Source organism: Phaseolus vulgaris, chromosome 3 (genome assembly GCF_000499845.2).
Source record: "Phaseolus vulgaris cultivar G19833 chromosome 3, P. vulgaris v2.0, whole genome shotgun sequence".
Classification (NCBI taxonomy): domain Eukaryota; kingdom Viridiplantae; phylum Streptophyta; class Magnoliopsida; order Fabales; family Fabaceae; genus Phaseolus; species Phaseolus vulgaris.
Genome location: NC_023757.2, coordinates 36,133,671 through 36,143,530, shown reverse-complemented (window position 1 = coordinate 36,143,530; position 9,860 = coordinate 36,133,671). Strand labels below are relative to the sequence as shown.

General features: G+C 30.5%; 1 protein-coding gene across 1 annotated transcript; it reads left to right on the top strand.

The window, feature by feature from the left end:
• The first annotated feature begins 7,008 nt into the window (after nt 1-7,008).
• Nucleotides 7,009-7,872, top strand: LOC137807371 (protein GLUTAMINE DUMPER 3). The gene has a single exon (XM_068607986.1). It carries the CDS (start codon nt 7,114-7,116, stop codon nt 7,606-7,608), a length of 495 nt encoding a protein of 164 aa, XP_068464087.1. The 5' UTR covers nt 7,009-7,113; the 3' UTR covers nt 7,609-7,872.
• The last annotated feature ends 1,988 nt before the right edge of the window (nt 7,873-9,860 follow it).

Here is a 9,860-nt window from a genome sequence, read left to right as displayed (position 1 = left end):
AATAAAATGTATTATCAATTATGCTAGCAGCTTGTTGGACACTTCTTGTTATTCAACAACTTTTCATCCCTCATTTTTCTCAAAAACTAATGGTCACAATAAAGATGTCTATTGTTTGAAGAATTATGATATACTCAGTTTATTTTTTTTTCTACATTTACTTTCCAATTCCCAATACTATTATTTTAATTATTTTTTACATTATTTAATTACAAAAAATATTTTTTATTATGTATTTTTTTAAAAAAAAACTAGGGAGTTGTGAAAGTATAACTTTTCCTACTTGAAACAATGTCTAGACTTTAAATATAACCTCTTCAATATTGAGGAACACTGGTTTCTATAAAGGAGAAATAAATTTCAATTCTACCAACATTCTTAACTCTTCTTAGTTCCAAACCACAATTGAAGCATTCTCCTAGGTCTTTAAACATTGAAAGTACTTAATCCTCTACAAAAGTGTCAAAACACACTTTTGCCTCTAATTTTCAAATCAAAAACCAATTATCATTTATTTACATGTGAAATGAATGCTTTTATGGAGAACTTCATCATTGAAAGTGAAATGCAAAGTAAAGGAAAATTGATTTCTTATTTAGAAATTAAAAGGGTCATAAGAGTAAAAGATTTTATTTCAGTGCATTTGTAGGTTAGTTATATATCCCTAAAGTGATAGTTGAGAATTAAGGTAGTAAATTATCCATCCTTGTACTTTCAATGTTTAAAAAGATCAAGAATGTTTGACAAGTGATTTTAGGTGTAAGAAAAGTCATGGATATTGGTAGGAATAAAAATTCACCTTTGTTGCAACTATTTGAGATTTGTGGAAAGTGAAGAATGAAAAGTTGTGAGGGAGAAAAAAACAACCCAACAAAGCTCCTAATATAATGAACAATATCTTTTATTCAAGAATGGAGACAAGTCACAAAAGTTTTGAACACTCCAAGAAATGCTTCACTTCCCATTCCCCACGTAATTGTGCAATGGTTAACAACCCCACCTCCTTTCACAAAATGCAACGTAGACACTAGCTTTCATACCACAAAATAAATCAGGTAAAGATGACTATGAAATGTATATACCATGTCATGAAGTGTTAGAAGGGGAAGTCACGGGTCAAAAAGTTATATGATGGATGATTGAGTTTGACCAAACACATGTGACATTTTAACTAAATTCTAAGTTGGTTGTAAATAAAATTAACAAATCAAACACAAATGGTATACATAGTTAATTATGAACTAATATCTTATAATGTCAAAATTTATCCATTTATAAATCAAACTATATTATTAGATTTGTTAAGATAGAAATAGATACTACGACTCACTCCCTTTTTATATAAGCAATATTCTGTATATGGTAATCTCAAAATTTATGATAACATACCATTTTTATATTTGTTAAACTATTATCCGTGTCTTGATTTTGATTGTATAAAAAACCATCTTTGCATTTTTTTTTCTTTTGCTTTAGTAATATGTAAAATCATGTCAAGTAGCGAAGATACTATTGCAGACCACAACAAGAAATTATATTTTTGCTAAACTGAACTGAAAAAAATTCTGTTTGTACTTACTTTAAAATACTTTAATAGAAATTGATTTAAAATTATTTTTATGGACAGCTGAGTAATTTTTTTTTCTAAATTATTGAAAGATACATATCCATAGAAGAAATATTGATAAATTTAATGAATTCTAACAAGTAAATAATAAATGAGCTAGTTAAAAGAATATGTGTATTAAAACAAATATTCACAAGATATATCATCAAATAATAAACAAATTTGAATTCTGTTAAATTTAACTTGTTTTTATCTTGTTTAAAATTAGAGTGACGTTTAAAATAAATTATTGTAGTAATACAGAAGGTTGTAGGTTCACAACCGAGCACTTTTATTAATTTGTCTTTAAATAAGAATTGAGTATATATATATATATATATATAAAATATTGTTTTTACTGAAAATGTATTCGGAAAATGTGTTAGTGAAAATGTTTTATGAAGATATACTTTTAGTTTATCTTCATACAGAGAAAAAAAGTCTATTTGAAAAAGATTCTTCTACTTAAATAAGTAAGAAAAAAAAAATACAATATGTGCACGCTTTAAGTATGAATGTATATAAATTGAATACGACAAAATGTATTAATCAGATAAATTGTATTTATATATCTTTAATGGTCCTTAAACTGACTTATGATAGTAATTATGATTCTTAAATAGCCGTTCAAAATGATAATTAGAATACTAAAAGTCTAAGCTATAAACATTTATGATTTTATGACGGGTATATATATATATATATATATTATAAATCATAATTAATATTATTTTGTAAAATCTGAGTCCAAATTCATTCTTGAAAGAAAATGTAGAATAAAAAAAAGGGACTTCAAATTTCAATCAAATAACATACAGAAAAACCAAAGCAATGCTACTTCAATTCAACTCGCCTCTTGACTCGTTGGGTTTAAAAAATATGCAAGATTAATTATACACACTTAAAAATAGAATCATTCAACTTAATTTATCTGTTCTCATAGGTTAGAGTGGTTGATATGTGGATTCAGCTTTACTTTTCCTAGTTTAGTCCTAAAAAGTGTGACTAATAATTTATATAAACTATTGTTTCTTAATGAGATTTTGTTTCGATTAATTTAAATTGATTTAAAAGATCATAGTGAAAAAATGAAAAATGAATAAAATACTTTTATTTGAGTAATTTAAAAAAATATAATATATAACATAAAATATACAAATAATATAGTCAAATTAAGAAATATAAATGAGTTAAAAATCTAGTTTAAGAAAAACTTAATTGAATAAATTTAAGTAATTAACGGATGAAAAAGGTTAAAAATAAATGTAAAAATATAAAAATCAACTTATTATTTTTTTATAAAATGCTAAATGATAATGAAAATTCATTTAGAGGAAAAAAAAAGTTGTTTACTTATAAAAAAAAATATGTCTATACCATCAAATCCTTCCATAGTGTTTAAGATCTTCGTGCATGGTAACTAATGACAAAAGGTGAGAAGGAAAGATATTACAACTGTTTCCAAGTCAATTGAGATAAAAATTTCATTTTTGTTTGTGGTGGTAGAATTTTGATTTCAACTCTTAGTCTGGAAAGTGGATATTTTATTTACAGAGAATGAGAATAATCATGATCCATTATGACTGTTAATAGACGTTAAATACGTAGTATAATAGAAGTCATACATTTTAGATAATAATGATCATTAAAGAAGTTTTGTATTTATTCATTAAGGATATATTAAAAATAGAAGAAAAAGGTGCAAATAAGAATTAATGTGAGAAAGATAAAAACACTGAAGTATAATAAAAGGTGACGTACAAAATATCACATGAAAAGGGTAATTAAAAGAGTATAAAAGACAAGAGGAAGCGTTGAAGGAAAGTGACATAGGTGTAGTTCACTTAATGATGATTTAAAAAATGTAATTAGTGGGATTTGGTTTGGATTTATACATGAAATCCATTCTGAGCGCATTTGTTTGTTTGGCTTGTTGATATGTTATTGGTAATGAGTTTAACTATAGAATAATGATAGTGGGAGGTGAGTAAGTGAAGATTAAACAGAAAGAAAGGGAGAATATGGAAGTTGTGTATAAAATAATATAGAATTGAAGACGTGGTAAGAGGAAGTGCGGAAAAGGATGTGGTAGTATCCCTGTTGTGAATGTTGTCCTTGGCGTGTACGTTGGGTGGTGGAAGGTGACGATTCACGAAATGGGACCCAAACTTTGAACATAGTCTCTATTATCATTATTCTATTTTTTAACATTTTAATTGGTTAAACTGGACTAAATCAAACTGACGTATCTAACAACTCTCATCAGTTATAAAAGTATAACTGTTTTTAAATTGAACCTGATTTTTCATACACTCATATATATTACAGTAAAAACCCATTTTACTGCCTTACAAATGATAAGATTTGAAATTTACATTCTCCAGTTCTCTTTTGTTTATGATATATCCTTTAGACACTAGCTTTTAGAAAACAATGGGTAGATGATGATTAAACTACCAATATTGAAACTAGGTATACATGATCCACAAATCAGAAGGGAAGCATTAGTTTAAAGGTGTGCGCAACGAATGGGAAACCCAGTGCAAAATGTGGCAGGCAAATCATATACAGTGGAGGAATGGGTTTTTTTTATCACCATTTCCTTCCAAATCAAGAGGTCCATGTCTCCAACCATTTTATGGCACCATGAGGGTACATTACTTTTGCCTTGTTTCGATTCTATATATTTCAATTGTATTTTCACATTTTAACTTAAAAGCAATTAACACTAAAATACAGGGCCACGTACAAAATAACCAACCAAACTCAGATGTGATGACTAGTGATACGTATGCAACAAGTATAACCCAAAAAGCACAAGGTTCATTAATTATGACATGATGGGATGAGGAAGAAGAAACTACACAAATACTTTCCTTTTCTCTTGCCTCCTAAGAACTTAATTATATGATAATTAACAATTGCTAAACAAAATTAATCTTAACAAATTATTTCAATAATGAATGAATTGTTAATGAATTTTTTTTAGATTTACAACATATATCCTAATGCACAGTAAGTTAATATTGCTAGAATTTTTATTAAAATAGACAGCAAAACTTAAGTGTAGTCCACAGCACAAACATGCACACATATATATTAATCTACAATATGATGTAATACTACTTCCTGTGTCGAATATATACTTTAAAAGTTAAAATAATATTAGAGAATGATGCATTGAATTTTATAAGGTATCAAACATTTAGTGCTTCATGATTCTTGTAACAAAATAATTTATAAATAAAAAAGCATGTCTCTCATTATCTAAAATATTATTTAATTTATTAATTATAAAATAAAAAACAATATAAATATGTACCTAGATTCGCAACGGATATGAGTGATGTTTATGCGATAATTATCTCATTCACTAACTAATCTCAAGCCTAGGTTCAAATTTATATTAAAAAAATCTGAAGTCCAATAGATGTAATGTTTCAATCACATTGATATTTTATATGATCAAATAAACCTTTAAATTGAATTTTTTGTTATAAATATCATTACTTGAATGTTTATATTTTAAAAATGCAATTAATAACTGTAAGAGTTATAATGAAAAATCAGGTTCAATTTAAAAACAGTTATACTTTTATAATTGATGAGAGTTGTTAGATACGTCAGTTTGATTTAGTCCAGTTTAACCAATTAAAATGTTAAAAAATGGATTAATGTAATATTTTTAGTTGTATTTTTTTTAGTTTACGTTTATATATTTCATTAAAAATAAGTAACTAATGGAAATATCAAACCAGTTGGATTTGGTGGTTTCCGGACCAAAAATGTCACTGTATAATAAAAAAATGTAGATTATTATAGTAATAAAATGGAAAAATAAAATATCTGTCATAAAATAATAACATATTTTTAAAAATTGAAAGTTAAAATAATTAAAGAAAAAAAAATTGTAAATATTTACCAAATAAAATAAAATAAATTAGAAATATATAAATTTAAAAATTTATTTAACATACTAGGACATTTAACTTTTTAAAGTTGGAGACAGGGATGAATTTGTAACCATGGTTAAATTGTTTTAAGAACTAATAAATAGCCATATTGGAGTATTGATGACGGACCCTTACTTTTATTTGTTTTTGTTTGCAAGTCAGCAACTTTTTGAAAAAATGAAACCGTTTCCACCTTCTTTCTACCCACTCCATTTTTTTATTTCATTCGATCAGATCCTCTGCATCACTTTTTTTTACAGCCAATCAATAGCACAATCCAAACCATTGATTTGTCAGTACATAATAATTTGAGAAAGAGAGAGGCAGCAGATTAGACAATCTGGATCAGTGTACCGAATATGTTGATAACTATAGTGAATCTCCTCCTCTTATTTCTTCCTCTATCATCCAACGGTTTAAAAAGAATTTCTCGTTAGAGTAGGGTGGAGTCGAGGACATATGATTTTTCTCAAACTCATCAGGTGGTATACACAGCAAGCTTACCATATTGGGTCCAGATCTTAATCCATATGATGTCACCTGGTCCTATGTTGCATTAAATTAATATTTTTCATAAAATAACATTATATCATATATATAAATAATACACACTTCTTGGGTATCGCACCCTTTGTTGCATCCCATTTAATAGTTGAATTAGAATAATATAATAAAAATACTTAGATAAAACATCTAATCCGAAGCAGTTAATTAAGGGATGAGGGAATTTTTTATATTGTTATTAATATTATTATTGGACTTTAAATTCTTAATTGTTAAAGAGCAAATCAGAAGGCTCCGAAGTTGGAATCTCCATATCCGGTTCCGGTTCCAATTTTCAATTCCGATATAGGACATAAGCCTAATTGGAGGTATTTTGCTTTATGTTAATATGTGAAGATTATACATTAAAGTTTAGCAGATTACAATAAGTAATCTGGTGAATCATGAAGCATTTGTAGGTTATTTAGAAGTAGAATGGGGTGAGGCAGTTGCAAGGTGTAGTAGATGCAGTCGATCTTATCGGCAACCGATAGATGAATTAAAAAAATAGTGTTGATCTTGCAGCTTTTTCAGGTACTTTATTTGGAATGATAGAGTAATATGAATATGCAGAGGAGAATGGAAATTGTTTTTATTATTTATTTGAGTGTTTGTTTGTTGCGAAACATGCAAGGGCAAGGGGATCATATTCTTCTCCTATTGTGAAATTGACATGACCAGTTCACCCAGAGTGCGCATTTCTTGCGATGATAAATAACTCATAATCCTATCCTCTACAACCCAAAAATTAATATAAAAATAAATTAATCAGGGAAACTCAGAAAGCGTGACCCCACACCACACGTGGGTCCCACTGTTCCTTCCTACTCACCAAAAATGACGACACTACAAACCTCTCTCTCTCTGCAATCAAAACCTTTCTCAGCTCTCTATAAATACTTTCCACCCCACCATCCACCTCTCAACCCAATCTTTCTCCTCTTTTACTTCCAGCAATAATTCTTCTTCTTCTTCTTCTGCATCTTCTCGATTCCTCTGTTTTCTACAAACATGGCTGCATACAGAGAACCCATGAACGTAGGTGATAGAGCCCCGGTTTCTTCGCAGCAGCAACCACACTCGCCATGGCATTCTCCAGTTCCCTACCTATTTGGGGGGCTAGCGGCTATGCTGGGTCTCATAGCCTTCGCTCTGTTGATCCTTGCATGCTCCTATTGGAAGCTCTCCGGGTACCTTGAAGGGAACGGGGAAACAGAACGGGACCTGGAAGCTGGCGAGGGAAAAACGGAACAAGACCAGAAACCTCAGAGACAGTATGAGGAGAAGATCCTGGTGATCATGGCCGGCCAAGAGAAACCAACATTCTTAGCCACTCCGAGCGTCTCTTCTTCAAGCTGCAGCACTAGCAGGTCCTCTTCCTTCGGTGACAACACCAGCACCTGCACCTGCGAAGAGACGCAAAAATCTCTGGAAATGGCACAGACCGCAAAAGAGGGAAGTGCAGAGAGCGGGACCACCGAAACCTCGTCGGATCAGCACCCTTGATCGATGAGCCAAACATGTGGACATGTTGGGGGATTTTGTTTTGTAGCCGGGTTGCTTTCGTGCTAAAAGCAAAGCTGGTGACACCTGTGATTTTTGGGTGTCTCTCTAGGTAGCTAGGTTGCATGTTCAACAATTGGCAGTGAATGGCGATATAGGGATTCCGAATCTCTTCTCCTTTTCTCTTTCTTCTCTGTACATTATTTCGGGAATGTAAATTGTTTGAGGTGGAACTGGAATGGAATGAATTCTCTTGCTGTTTCGCAATTTCTGTTTTTCGGTGTTCGTTTTCTCCCACTGAGATTATATCGGTGAACTGAACTGTAATCACTTGTTAGTCTCTGGAACAAAACAGAAGGGGACAAAAGGAGAAAAAAAAAAGATGGGGGCAGAGAGAATTTAAGAGAGTTTAACAGTTTTCTTGTTTTTGTTATTTGATTGATTGTAAGACGTGGAGAGGTGGGGAACGTCTTCTTCTTGTATTGAGAAGAAGGAAAGTGTGATGTGTCTGATGCGGCGAGAGGAAGTTGGGAAATGCAGTGGCGGCACTGTTCCTCGAGGGACTAACTTTCAATTCGGTTTCTTTCATTTATTATTCTCCTTTTCGGCTTATTCTGTTTGCGACATGCATTATTCATAAGTTGGGGATGAAAACAGTCCCTGGAAATGCTCAACACAAGCTGTTTTGAACTCTTGCATTATCATTCTATGGTCTATAGAATAATGGTTTTGTTGTTTCAAAACACTTTTTTCATAACTTACCCCCTGCGCTGCATCTGGATCGGTTTTATTACGTTCTAGAATTCACACCCTCTGCAGTTTTATAATTTTTATACTATTTTCTTATTGATTTTATAGACTTTTTTTTGATGTCGTGAGGTCTGGAATAACCTTTTTATTGGGATCCTTTTATTGATTGATATTCTTTCCAGGCATTGAATTGAAGCAGTGGGGTAAGGCTGACGGTAGTGTGGGTTTAATGCATGTTGATGCTGTGTCTGCAAAAATCACGATAAACACTAAACACAATAGTTCGTATTGGTACTTGCAAAGTATATCGTACACCACCTTTTCTTTTTCTAATTTCTTGTTATTTTTCACATTTTGTTGTACTCTATTGTTTTCCTTTATTGTTTCCCTCTCTTTCTTTACCTAAAAAATTAGATGTATAGATTTTAGCATTTTCCTATCTATAGACAGCAGTCAGATAGTGTAACAGAAAAAATGCCTTTGGCGCTGATTTTCTTTTACCGCTTTGTATTTTCATCCATTTAATATAATTTTAGTTTCTTTAAATGAAATTATAAATAACTTCTGTTATATTAAATTATATATAGAGCCGTGCAGTTATAGTTTGATTATGAGCACTAAATTGGTTGTTAAATAATTTGATTGGGGCACGAAACATTTAATCATATATGGGGACTTTATAAACGGACAGAAGAATGAATTAATCACACCATTAACTCACGTTTATAATAATCCCTTTTATCTCTCTTTCTAATAAATTTTCCACAAATTACCTTAAACAATCATTTTCCAATAAAAGAAATCACTATGCGGTAATATTAATAGCGTTTGTGTATATATAAGTTATATTAATAGTGATATTGATATGGGGAACTAAATGACAACAGCAAATGGGTGGTACTTACATATTCCCTCAAAAAAGTTAAGGGTAAAGTGTGGAGAGAAATATAAAATAGACACATAATCCTTTAATTCTTGTAGTTTTTCGACCAAAGCAAAAAGAAAAATAGAGGAATCTTTGTACAATAATGCCAATGGGTGAGGTTGAGTTCATTGTTTCCTATTCTTTCCCTTCTTAAGCAAATATAATACTTGCCAACTGTATGTGAGAAATTTTTTGGGCTTGCTTTCGTTAAAGTAACACCATGCAAAAAGAAAATATCTTTTAAAAATTTTATTTGTGTTAATTATGTTATTAGCCAGCACTACTCTAGCAAGTCCCTTGAAAAGAAAAAAAAGAAGATAAAAAGATGATGACAACGCTTCCATTGTTGTTTGACTTGAGCTTCTATACTTTTTTTGCATAGAAAATGCTTCCTCCAATTGCATAGTGTAGCGCACCATATACCTTTTATAGGGTAGACCTTGATGTTCTCCTTCACCAAAAATATTGTTCACCCATAATCTTCAAGGTCTAAATCATGCACAAGTTATTTCTAAAAATTATATGCATATATATTGAAAGCGTAGCAAAATTAAACCCACAATAAACTTCTCCGATTCAT

Coding starts and splice junctions, on each gene's coding strand:
- LOC137807371 (XM_068607986.1), top strand. CDS start 7,114: ATGGCTGCATACAGAGAACCCATGAACGTAGGTGATAGAGCCCCGGTT.